The 13,504-nt window shown below is 45.5% G+C and overlaps 1 protein-coding gene across 1 annotated transcript in view; it reads right to left on the minus strand.

Moving 5' to 3' along the window:
• The window catches only part of LOC134351224 (phosphatidylinositide phosphatase SAC2-like), a 91,144-nt gene that overhangs the window by 25,072 nt on the left and 52,568 nt on the right, over window positions 1-13,504 (minus strand). The window contains exons 12-14 of the mRNA XM_063057329.1: window positions 13,448-13,504; window positions 8,301-8,429; window positions 4,049-4,166 (exon numbers count right to left, since the gene is read on the minus strand). The exon at window positions 13,448-13,504 is cut by the window's right edge and continues 64 nt beyond it. Of these exons, the coding sequence (XP_062913399.1) occupies window positions 4,049-4,166; window positions 8,301-8,429; window positions 13,448-13,504 (304 nt within the window). The remainder of the gene's footprint in view (window positions 1-4,048; window positions 4,167-8,300; window positions 8,430-13,447) is intronic.

Raw genomic sequence — 13,504 nt, forward strand, 5'->3', positions numbered from 1 at the left:
GTGCTGTACTATTCTATGTGCTATGTTCTATGTTTGCTTTGTGGATCCAGTATTGGCTTGCTCACAGAAGGCAAAGAGTGGTTGTAGACGGGTCATATTCTGCATGGAGCCCGGTGACCAGTGGTGTGTTTCAGGGATCTGTTCTGGGACCCCTTCTCTTCGTGATTTTTATAAATGACCTGGATGAGAAAGTGGAGGGATGGGTTAGTAAATTTGCTGATGACACAAAGGTTGGGGCTGTTGTGGACAGTGTGGAGGGATGGCTGAGAAGTGGCAGATGGAGTTCAACCCAGATAAGTGTGAGGTGGTTCATCTTGGTAGGTCAAAAATGATGGCAGAATATACTATTAATGGTAAGACTCTTGGCAGTGTGGAGGATCAAAGGGATCTTGGGGTCTGAGTCCATAGGACACTCAAAGCTGCTATGCAAGTTGACTCTGTGGTTAAGAAAGCATACGGTGCAATGGCCTTCATCAACCGTGGGACTGAGTTTAAGAACCAAGAGGTAATGTTACAGCTATATAGGACCCTGGTCAGACCCCACTTGGAGTACTGTTCTCATTTCTGGTCACCTCACTACAGGAAGGATGTGGAAACTATAGAAAGGGTGCAGAGGAGACTTATAAGGATGTTGCCTGGATTGGGGAGCATGCCTTACAAGAATAGGTTGAATGAACTCAGCTTTTTCTCCTTGGAGTGACAGGGGATGAGAGATGATCTGATAGAGGTGTACAAGATGATGAGAGGTAATGATTGTGTGGTGTGACGAGAATACACATAAATTAAGATGTTTGCTAGCCTGGGCTAGCACCAGTGGCATCAGCAGTTGGTCTGCCACCTGTCCTCAGGGGAGGGAGAGATAAGGAACACAATGAAGCAGCATTTGGAGATGTTAATGAAGGAGCCATCAGTCTGGGTATTGTCAAGATCGGCTCCCCCTTTGAACCCTGAACTGTCTGAAGTGATGGACAGGCGATACCCCAGCAGGGGGATAAAAAGGGACAGGTTCGCTAAGGCAAGACATACGACACCCTGAGGTAACGAGACCCTGGAAGCGGTGCGCCTCTCACAAGTCGGTGGGAAGCTCTTGGACGGCTGATTGCGGGATCAGCCTTAGACGCACAGGGTGGAAAGGTACGATTAGCGGGAACCCGGTGTGTGTCCGCCCTTGCTTGGGTGCCAGGTTCACTGCAGAGGATCGACCGCATCTGGAGGAGGGGTCACGGTCGGTGACCTCAGGTGACATCACAAAGGACTTGCCCGAAAGCTGCTTGTGAGCAATATCACAGGTCTGTGTGTGGAAGCCGTTTTGAATGATCATTCGTTCTTGTTCTCTCTCTCCTTCCCCCCACATTGTCTATCGCCACGGCAACGATTACTGCGAACTGAACTAAATTGAACTGAACTTTGTGTCATTTTGAAATTGGTCATTTACCCCTAGACAACGATAGAGCTTGGTTGATCCTGTTATCTTAATTCTGTGCACATGTGTGTTTATCATTGCTGAACTGTTGCATTTATTATCCTTTCGACTACTGTATTGCTTGTTTCTTTAATAAAACTTTCTTAGTTCTAGTAATCCAGACTCCAACTGAGTGATCTATTTCTGCTGGTTTGGCAACCCAGTTACGGGGTACGTAACAGTGGATAGTCAGGCTTTTTCCTAGGGCTGAAGTGGCTAGCATGAGAGGGCACAGTTTTAAGGTGCTTGGAAGAAGGTACAGGGAAGATGTCACGGGTAAGTTTTTTACACAAAGAGTGGTGAGTGCATGGAATGGGCTGCCGGCGATGGTGGTGGAGGTGGATACGATAAGGGGGGTCTTTTAAGAGACTCCTGGATAGGTACATGGAGCTTAGAAAAATAGAGGGCTATAGGTAACCTTAGGTAATTTCTAAAGTAAGTATACGTTTGGCACAGCATTGTGGGCCAAAGGGCCTGTATTGTGCTGTAGTTTTTCTATGTTCTATGACATCCACAATCCAGTCTTTGGTCTTACTGACATTGAGTGCAAGATTGTTGCTATGTCACCATTTAACTGGATGGTATATCCTCTTGTCACCATCTGAGATTCTGCCAACAATGGTCATGTCATGAAATATTTATCTACTTTCATCTTAAGTACCTGTGGTGATGGCACAGTAGCGTAACAGGTAACACAATGCTTTACGGTGCCGGAGACCCCGTGACCGTGTGGGTTTCCTCCAGGTGCTCTGGTTTCCTCCCACAGTCCAAACACGTACAGGTAAGGGTTAGTGAGTTGTGGGCACTGGAAGCGTGAGCTACCCAGAGCACAATCCTCAGACTGTTTTGGTCATTGATGTAAACGACACGTTTTACTGCATGTTCTGATGTCTCGATATACATGTGCCAAATAAAGCCAATTTTACCTTTAATGATCTATCTTCCACAACTCTTTGAGGTACAGAGTTCCAGAGACTCACCACTCTGTTTAAAAAAAAGATACTTCTACGCACCGGCTACCTTCCCTCTATACCACTTATCACTTTCCAGTCTTGCCTCACCTCTTTGTACCATCTCCCTCCCCTCTACACTCTCAGTCCCGACGCAGGGCTTCAACCCAAAATGTTGCCCGTACCTTTGCCTTCACAGAAGCTGCCTGACCCACTGAGTTTCTCCAGCAGTTTGTTCCTTGCTAACTCCACCATGGACAGTCCCAAGCCGGGCTGTGAAAGGAGGAGGGCTGGGCACGTGGCTAGAACGCAATCCCGTACAAACCCAGCACTGTAGAAATGCCAACAGACGCTCTAAAGACCTCATCCCTGGGAGAGGAATGATACACCAAGAAAATGGTCTACTCCTGGAGACAATGTGAAAGACTGGCCCAAGGCAGAGGACTCTGGAGAGCTCCTTTTAGGATTCTATGCTCCAGTAGCAGCGTGGGGCTTAAGCTAGGTTGTTTCTTGCTTCAGGTTCCCGCACCTGCAGCCTCGTGTCTCCATCTATCTCCATAATCACTGTTCCCTCTGAGCTGTGCGGCCGCACAGTAACTGAAATGCTCCCGCGCACATAGCCTTCGTTGCTGCGCAGCGGGGATTTTTTTAAATGTAGTATTTTATTAAAATGCCACGCAATGGCCCTGTAAAAAATTTCCACTCAGGGCAACGGCTGGTCTGCGCAGTTGTAAAAACAAATGAGAGGGAATTTTGTCCCTAATCCACAATGTCTGAGGCACTTTCTGTGTTCATATGAGAAATATCACCCCAACACAGAGGTGTCAAGAAAACCACCTCTCTCTCAATGTCACAAAAACAAAGGAGCTGCTTGTGGACTACAGGAACAACGGGGCAGGCTCACCCCTATTGACATCAATGGATCTGGGGTTGACAGGGTGAACAGCTTCAAGCTTCTCCGTATACACATCACCGAGGATCCCACTTGGTCTGTACATACTGGCTGTGTGAAAAAGCACAACAAGCCTCTTTCACCTCAGATGGTTGAAGAAGTTTGGCACGAGTCCCCAAATGCTAAAGTCTTTCTACAGGGGCAAAATTGGGAGCATCTTGACTGGCCACCAGGTCATCAGACTGATCAATTCATGCTGACGTAAGGTCTAAGCAATATTGACTGTTGTGTATATATTACTGTACATACTAATTATTACAAATTATTATAATTTGCATATTCAGACGGAGATGTAACGTAAATATTTTTAATCCTCACATATGTGAAGGATGTAAGAAATAAAGTCAATTCAATTCAGATCACCTATACCTTCCACAGGGAATAGGCAGCCTCCTCTGAAGGACGGCATCCCCAGCAAGGCAGCCCTCCCTCAGTACACACTGAAGGATTGGAAGTTGACTTCAAGTCTCCCAAGTGGGATTTGAACTCACAGCCCTCTGAATTGGAGGGGAGACCTGGACACAGGCAGTGAAACAGGGTGGGTTGGGGGAGAACAAGGGTCTTGGCAAGATAAGGGTCAGTATCATGCAGAGTTCCCAATATTCAGTGGGTGGAGGGGGTTGTCAACGGGAGTCACTCCACCAAAGCCATTGGACAGAAGAAGCTTTAGATGCACAAACTTACCGATCACGGTCTGCCTGTATGCGTGTCTGAAGTGACAGAGGTAATATCTGTTGGCGGAACGATAGCCGTCTTTCATCACTCCGGAAAGCTTTCTCTCTCCAGTCCGAGTGAAGTCACTCTAACAATACAATTAACAAATGTCGTCAGAATAAAATGATGATTTTGTAGTTTATAACATAAAACAACAAAGAATCAGTGGGCACCTTGGCCTCTCATCTTTGCTCCACAAGGTAGTCTTTGACCCCTGTGCCACTGACCCCATACCCATATAACAATTACAGCACAGAAACAGGCCATCTTGGCCCCCTTATAAGAACATAAAAAATTGGAGCAGGAGGAATTGGCCATCTGGCCCGTAAAGCCTGCTCTCTGTCATTCAATAAGATCATGGCTGATCTGACCATGGACTCATCTCCACCCACCTGTCTTTTCCCCATAACCCTTAATTCCCCTACTATGCAAAAACCTGTCCAACCTTGTCTTAAATATATTTACTGAGGTAGCCTTCACTGCTTCATTGGGCAGAGAATTCCACAGATTCACCACTCTGGGAAAAGCAGTTCCTCCTCATCTCCATCCTAAATTTACTCCCTGAAATCTTGAGGCTGTACCCCCTAGTTCTAGTCCCATCCACCAGTGGAATCCCTCTAGCAACGAAGGCCAATGTACCAGCTGCCTTCTTGATAGACTGTTGCACCTGCAAACCAACCTTTAGCGATTCATAATTTTGTGATTCCTTTAACATTCGAAACACCAAATGTTGGGCAGAACATCTTCCATGCTCTTTGAAACAGAGCAAAGTGGTCATCTACATCCTCCTCAGAGAATTAGCAGGTCCTCAGAGTAGTGTCTTACCTGCAGGAGGACAGCACACCCTCAGTTCTTCACTGGAGTGTTAGAATCAGTAACTTGTACAACAGAGATGATAGAAAGAACAGGCAGGAGATGAGGCTTAATCACAGCCAGTGGCATGAGTTACAGGGCAATAGAGGCATGGTGCAGTTAAAACAAAAAGCAACAAATACTGGACTGAAAGTGTTATATTTGAATGCATGCAGCATAAGGAATAAAATAGACGATCTTGAAATTCATCTACAGACAGGCAAATATGACGTTGTGGCCATCTCTGAAACTTGGCTAAAGGATGGCTGCCATTGGGAGCTGAACGTCCAAGGATAAACGGTGTATCGGAAAGATAGGTTAGTAGGCAGAGGGGGTGGTGTGAGTCTGTCTATAAGAAATAATATTAAATCATTAGAAAGGGATGACATAGGATTGGAAGGTGTAGAGTCTTTATGGGCTGAGTTAAGAAATGGCAAGAGTAAAAGGACCCTAATGGCAGTCGTATGCAGGCCTCCAAACAGCAGCCGGGATGTGGATTACAAATTACAGCAGGAGATAGAAAAGGCATGTCAGAAAGGCAATGTCATGACAATCGTTGGGGATTTTAACATGAAAGTGGATTGGGAAAACCAGGTCAGTACTGGACCTCAAGAGAGAGAATTTGTAGACTGTCTAAGGATGGCTTTTTAGAACAGCTTGTTGTTGAGCCCACTAGGGGATCGGCTGAGCTGGATTGGGTGTTGTCCAATGATCCAGAGGTGATAAGAGAGCTTAAGGTTAAGGAACCCTAAGGGAACAGTGATCATAATATGATAGCGTTCACTTTGAAATCTCAGAAGGAGAAACTAAATTCCAATGTGTCAGTATTTCAGTGGAATAAAGGAAATTACAATGGCATGAAAGGGGAACTGGCCAAGGTTGACTGGAAAGGAACATTTGCAGGAAGGACAGCAGAGCAGAGCAGCAATGGCTGGAGTTTCTGCAAAAAATGAGGGAAGTGCAAGACAGGTACATTCTAAATAAGAAGAAATTTTCAAAGGGAAGAAGGACACTACCGTGACTGACAAATGAAGTCAGAGCCAAAGTAAAAGCAAAAGAGAGGGCATACAAGGAAGCCAGGGCTGGTGGTAAGATAGAGGATTGGGAAGCTTTGAAAAACTTGCAGCAGGAAACTAAGAAAATCATTCGGAAGGAAAAGATGAATTATGAAAGGAAGCTGGCGACTAATATCAAAGAAGATAATAAAAGCATTTTTAAGTATATAAAGGGTAAAAGAGAGTTGAGGGTAGATATAGGACCAATACAAAATGACGCTGGAGATATTGTAATGAGAGATGCAGAGATGGCAGAGGAACTGAATGCGTAGTTTGTATCAGTCTTCACAGTGGAAGACATCGGCAGGATACTGGTCATTCAAGAGTATCAGGGAAGTGAAGTTTGTGCAGTGAAAATTATGACTGAGAAAGTGCTCAGGAAGCTCAGTGGTCTGAGGGTGGATAAATCTCCTGGACCTGATGGTATGCACCCTTTGGTTCTGAAGGAAGTAACTGGAGAGATTGCGAAGGTATTAACCATGATCTTTCAAGAATCGATAGATTTTGGCATTGTACTGGATGACTGGAAAATTGCAAATGCTACTCTGCTATTTTAGAAGGATGGGAGGCAGCAGAAAGGAAACTATAGACTGTTAGCCTGGCATCAGTGGTTGGGAAGTTGTTGGAATCGACGGTTAGGGATGAGATTACGGAGTACCTGGAGGCACATGACAAGATAGGCCAAAGCCAGCATGGTTTCCTGAAAGGAAATTCCTGCTTGACTAACCTACTGCAATCCTTTGAGGAAATTAAAAGCAAGGTAGACAAAGGAGATGCAGTAGATGTGATGTACTTGGATTTTCAGAAGGCCTTTGACAAGGTGCCGCACATGAGGCTACTTAGCAAGATAAGAACGCATAGCATTACAGGGAAGTTACTAGTGTGGGTGGAGCATTGGCTGGTTGGCAGAAAACAGAGAGTGGGAATAAAGGGATCCTATTCTGGCTGGCTGCCGGTTACCAGTGGAGTTCCACAGGGGTCAGTGTTGGGACCGGTGCTTTTTACGATATATGTCAATGATTTGGACTACGGTATTAATGGATGTATGGCTAAATTTGACGATGATACAAAGATAGGTGGAGGATCTGGTAGTGTTGAAGAAACAGAGAGCCTGCAGAGAAACTTAGATAGTTTAGGGAGATGGGCAAAGAAATGGCAAATGAAATACAATTTTGGAAAGTGTATGGTCATGCACACTGGTGGAAGAAATAAATGGGCAGACTGTTATTTTGATGGGGAGAGAATTCAAAATGCAGAGATGCAAAGGGACTTGGGAGTCCTTGTGCAGGATACCCTAAAGGTTAACCTCCAGGTTGAGTCGGTTGTGAGAAGATGAATGCAATGTTGGCATTCATTTCTAGAGGTATTGAATATAAGAGCAGGGATGTGAAGTTGTGGCTCTATAAGGCACACGTGACCACACTTGGAGTACTGTGTGCAGCTCTGGGCTCCTTATTTTAGAAAGGATATAGTGTACTGTCATTGGAGAGGGTTCAGAGAAGATTCACGAGAATGATTCCAGGAATGAAAGGGTTACCGTATGAGGAATATCTGGCAGCTCTTGGGCTGTATTCCCTGGAGTTTAGGAGAATGAGGGGGGATCTCATTGAAACATTCCGAATGTTAAAAGGCCTGAACGGATTAGATATGGTAAGGTTATTTCCCATGGTAGGGGAGTCTAGGACAAGTGGTCACGATTTCAAAATTGAAGGATGTCCATTTAGAACAGAGATGCAGAGAAATTACTTTAGATTTACCATGCTCTGACCATGGAATTTGTTGCCACGAGTGGCTGTGGAGGCCAAGTCATTGGGTGCATTTAAGGCAGAGATAGATAGGTTCTTGATTAGCCAGGGCATCAAAGGTTATGGGGTGAAGGCAGGGGAGTGGGGATGATTGGAAGAATTGGATCAGCCCATGATTGAATGGTGGAGCAGATTCGATGGGCTGAATGGCCTACTTCTGCTCCTATACCTTATGGTCTAACTTATGTCATGAAGTATGTTGTTTTGATGCAGCAGGACAGTGCAAGACATTACAACTATAAATTACATCAAGTAAATAATTAATAGCGAGGCAGTGTTCGCAGGTTCATAGTCATTCTGGTATCTGATGGCAGAGGGGGAAATATTGGTAGACCGAGCTGCTGGTCTCCCCTCTCATTGCAAGAGCGACCTCTCTCTCCCTCGATGGAGAGTCTGTCTGAGATACCGAAGTGTTGGGTTACGAACTGTGGCTTTTGATGGACTCCAGATCAAGGTCTCTTTGGAGGGGCTTTTGCTATTGCTTGCATGGTGAGGGTGTGCAGGTCCTACCTTCATGGCAGCTGTGCCCGCGTACTGCCTGCTGATGGCATCGCCGTTGTTTGCCCACATGATCTGGAATATTCTTTGAATGCTGGAGGGGAGACTGCGTTGTTGCGGAAGTATCTTCAGCACCTTCAGCTGAAAGAGAAGTCCGGGAAAACGGAACTGGATTATGAAACTGCAAGGCTCACTAGCGAACTCAAGTGCAAGAATCACAGAGACTTCGGCAATCCGAACAGAACTAAAGGCTTATTGCGGAAATTAACCAGCGAAACTAACAAGAGCTCAAGCAGACTGTACAGAACCTTGATGAACAGAAATCACTCAGAATACACAAGAGTTTGTCTGAGTTTCACCAGGTAAGGGACCACAACAACATAACAAAGAGGGGTTGGAATGCCCCCCTGAAATACATCCTGGAGCACAGAGGAATTCCAGAGCAATTAGACAACATAGGTGTCCAGGTAAAGCAATAACCCCCAAAGCCAGCAACTACAAGCCATTGAAAATACTTACAATATCCCAAATTGAATAAAAGTGATAAATACAAAGAAAGCTTAACAATCCCTATGATCCCATATGAGAGACTTGCAACACAAAGTGAAAACCAGAGCTAGTCCAAAGACAAACAATTACACATCAATGGTAAACAATCCAAGGACACCACCTACCCACAAGGTGACACTGAGGAAGTGCTGTCCACATACTAACTGACCTAAACAGAATCTCTTCTTTTCTGAAAACAACCCTGGTCGTTTCATGAACATTATGTACAACTCATCGTCGACCCAATGGGAGACACGGCACTGAGGACTGACAAGTCCCAAGCTCAGTTCTGTCCCCAGGCTGACTGCTTTGCGGCACTAAGAATGAATTTAGTGGCTTTTAGTCTTTCAGGGAAAGCTCGTTTGATTGAGTGGAATGGAAGCCCGATCTTGCTCGCCTCTGTCTGTAGTTCTGTGGAATTCCCGGTATAGGTTATTGGGGAAGACAATATGGGAACCAACTCCAGTCAATATTCAATCAAAGAGTCACAGAGCTGACCACTGACTAACCCATCCTACTTAGCCCAGCAACACGCACAAAGTGCTGGAGGAACTCAGCGATCAGGCAGCATCTATGGAAAAGAATAAATATTCAGGTCCAAACTGGAAAGGAAGGGGGAGTAAGCCAGAATAAGAATGTTGGGCTGGGGGAGAAGAAATACAAGCAAGCAGGTGACTGGGGGAAGGTGGAATGGGTGGGGGAACGGGGATGAAGTCAGTAGTTGGGAGGGTCTTGATCAAAGAGGAAAAGGGAATCTGATAGGAGAGGACAGTAGATCATGGAAGAAAGGGAAGGGGATGCACCAGAGGGAGGTGATAGGTAGGTAGTTGAGAAGGGGTGAGAGGGGAACCAGAATGGCGAATGGAAAAAGAGCGAAGGGGGAGGTGGAGAAAGTTAGAGAAATCGATGTTCATAGCATCAGGTTGGAGGCTACCCAGACGGAATATGAGGTGCTGCTCTTCCAACCTGACTGCAGCTTCATGTGGCATTCGGGGAAGCCATGGACCAACATTTCAGAACAGGAATAGGAAGCAGAATTAAACTGGGCGGCCATTGGGAAAACCCGCCTTTTGTGGCGTACAGAGCAAACGTGTTCCAGTTACAAACTTATCCCAGTTACACAGCTTTATATCTGGCCTACCATGTGGTGATGGTTCAGGTGCATATTAACTATCCTATCCCCACTATCTTCTCAGGCAACGTGCTCCAAGATATAATCAGCCCAGGGTGAAGATGTGCTGCCAGAGGTGATGGCGATAGGAGATTCCAGGGGTAATGACAGAGAGAGAGGGTGAAAGGAGAATGTCAGAAAGGCAGGTGTATATACAGAGAATGGGGATGGGGGAGGGAATTATGGTCCCTGTACAGGCAGTAGGGATTAGTTTAACAACACATACAAAATACTGGAGGAACTCAGGGAAATGAACAGTCCTGAAGAAGGGTCTCGGCCTGAAACGTCGACTATCTGTTCATCAACGTGGATGCTGTCTGACCTGCTGAGTTCCTCCAGTTTTTTGTGTGTGTTACTTTGGATTTCCAGCACCCTGCAGACTTCCTTGTGTTTATAAAATGAGCTGTTATTGTTTCAGTTCAAGACTAGAAAGGAAGGAGGCAGAAGTCAGAAAGAGAAGGCGGCGGGAGGGGAAGCATGCAAAGGATGCATTTAAGTGGCCTAATTAGTTCAGTACAAGATTGGGAGCCGAAGGGCCTGTCCCTGACCTGTATTGTTCTAAGATGTGTTTGGAACTCTTTGTGACTGCAGGGGTTCCCATCTAAAGCTCCAATTTCCTCTCCCGTCCTCATAGGGTTCTTCTGGTAGTCAGGAATGATGAGCAGTCCTAATTCCAAGATTTCAGTTTATTTTAGAATAGAAACAAACATACAAATACTAAGCCAATTAAATAAAGAGCTGAGAAACGATGTTAAGATGTGTATGGAAAACAAAGGATTAAAAAGAAGCCAAGAAACTAAGATGGCTCCTCTGAAAAATCCATCACTTTTATAGATAAGAAATTCCTTAGATAGGAATAAGTTAGCTAATAGACTACTTAATTAAAACAATTACATCATGTGGGTAACGTGATAATACTTAGCCAATGGAAAGCAAGAAAGGTGATAAATGAAGCAACACGCAACAGTCACCACACAGGGCCAAGATCCTTCATCAGACCTGATAAGGGGTCTCGGCCTGAAATGTCAGCTGTTTACTCTTTTGCATAGACGCTGCCTGACCTGCTGAGTGCCTCCAGCATTTTGTGCCCATTGCTTGGATTTCCAGCATCTGCAGAATTGCTCGTTTGTGAAAGGTGATGATAAACTGTTAGTTTAGTTGCTGTATTGCTTTCCGCCAGTGAGTGTGAAAAACACGAGTTTCTTAAAAAGTACAAATCGTATAAACAGTATTATTTAAAACAAACAATGGTTTCCAATAGCTATTAGATGAGGTACGGGTAAAAGACAAAAGGAGGAATGAGTAGAAGTGAGAGAGACATATATGGAATATAGAACAGTATAGGAATAGGCTAATCAGCCCATCATGTCTTTGCTGAACATGATGCCAAATTAATCTAAATCTCTTCTACCTAGATATGCGCCATATTCCCCCATTTGCTGCATATTCATGTGTCTAGCTAAAAGCCTGGGGCAGAGATACGTCTCTACCAAGGGAGATGTAAGGTGCTCCTTCCCTCCGCTACCCTGCAGGCCACCTTTGGGCGAGGTGTAGCACCTGCTTAGTTCTTCCCTGATCAGGGTCACGTGGGCCCATGGGAGCAGGTGGTGGATGGTCGTATGAGCAGCTGGTGCATATCACAAGTCCTGGTTATACGACCACTGACTCCAGGCAGAAAACATCTGAAGAGTATTGATAATGGCTGGAGTTACCCATCTTGTAAAGACACTGCCCAGAAGAAGGCAAAGGCAGACTACTTGTATAGAAAACAAAATTGGCAAGAACAGTCATGGTCATGGAATGGCCATGATTGCCCATACCATACGACACGGCACATAATGAACAGATGATATAAAAGCCACTTAAACATAGATGCTTGAACTTATAATTAACCTCGTTATGATCCTGCACTTTATCATTTACCTGCACTGCACATTCTCTGTAGCTTTCACACTTTATTCTGCATTGTTATTGTTTATCTTATTCTAGCTCAAGGCACTGTGTAATGATTCAAGCTGTATAAACACTATGCAAGACAGACTTTTCACTGTATCTTGGTGCAATATAAAGGCATCCGTTAGTCTTGTGAGACCATGGATCTGCGCCTGGAAAGTCTTCACTCTCCAGGGCGCAGGCCTGGGCAAGGTTGTATGGAAGACCGGCAGTTGCCCATGCTGCAAGTCTCCCCTCTCCACGACACCGATGTTGTCCAAGGGAAGGGCATTAGGACCCATACAGCTTGGCACCAGTGTCGTCGCAGAGCAATGTGTGATTCAGTGCCTTGCTCAAGGACACAACACGTTGCCTCGGCTGGGGCTCGAACTCATGACCTTCAGGTCGCTAGTCCAATGCCTTAACCACTTGGCCACGTGCCCACAATAGATGACAATAATAACCAATATACCTAATGCCAATATATCATTGTATTTGCTTCTCAGAATAGATAGAGGAAAGGGCAGGGAGTTGGAGCAAGGGTATAAGCTTGAGAAACGAAGCAGGTAGAAGAAGGTTTGGGGCTGGGAATGGTTCTAGCTCCATAAACAAGTTCACAGATGACACCACGGTGGTTGGCCTGATCAGAGGGGATAATGAGACGGCCTAGAGCGACGAGGTCCAGCACCTGGCCGCATTGTGTGCCGACAACAACCTGGCCAAGGAGATGATTGTGGACTTCAGGAATGCTAGAAGTCACACTCATGTTCCCATCTATATCAACAGAGCTGTAGTGGAGTGTGTATCAAGCTTCAAATTCCTTGGTGCCCACATTTCCAATGATCTCACCTGGTCCCTGAACTCCTCCACCCTGATCAAAAAGGCGCAATAGAGCCTTTATTTCCTGCGGAGCATCAAGAAAGCTCACCTCTGTCCCAGGATACTGACGGACTTTTACCGCTGTACCATTGAGAGCATACTCATCAACTGCATCTGAGTGTGGTACGGCAATTGTCCCATATCGGACCGCAAAGCACTCCAGCGTGTGGTGAAAACTGTCCAGCGGATTATCAGCACCCAATTGCCCACCATTGAGAACATCTACCATAACTGCTGCCTGGACAGGGCGAAAAGCATTATTAAGGATGCATCTCACCCTAACCATGGACTTTTTACTCTCCTCCCATCCGGTAGGCGCCACAGGAGCCTCCGCTCCCGCACCAGCAGGCACAGGAAGAGCTTCTTCCCTGAGGCTGTGACACTGCTGAACCTCCCATCACAGCACTAAGCAGTATTGCACCCATATTGTACTGTCTCAGTACTTTTATATTTGTGTGCTGTAGCACTTACTTTTTATTCACAGTTATTTTGAAAATAACACTATTCTTTTGCACTTCTGGTTAGATGCTACCTGCATTTCATTGGCTTTGTATCAATACTCAGCACAATGACAATAAAGTTGAATCTAATCTAATCTAAAGTGAGGTTGGGGCAGAGGCTGCTTTACCTGTTGCTCCAGGATCTTGCGGGCAATGATACTCTGCACGAGGTTGGTACGGTCGAG

This window comes from Mobula hypostoma, chromosome 8, assembly GCF_963921235.1.
Source record: "Mobula hypostoma chromosome 8, sMobHyp1.1, whole genome shotgun sequence".
Classification (NCBI taxonomy): domain Eukaryota; kingdom Metazoa; phylum Chordata; class Chondrichthyes; order Myliobatiformes; family Myliobatidae; genus Mobula; species Mobula hypostoma.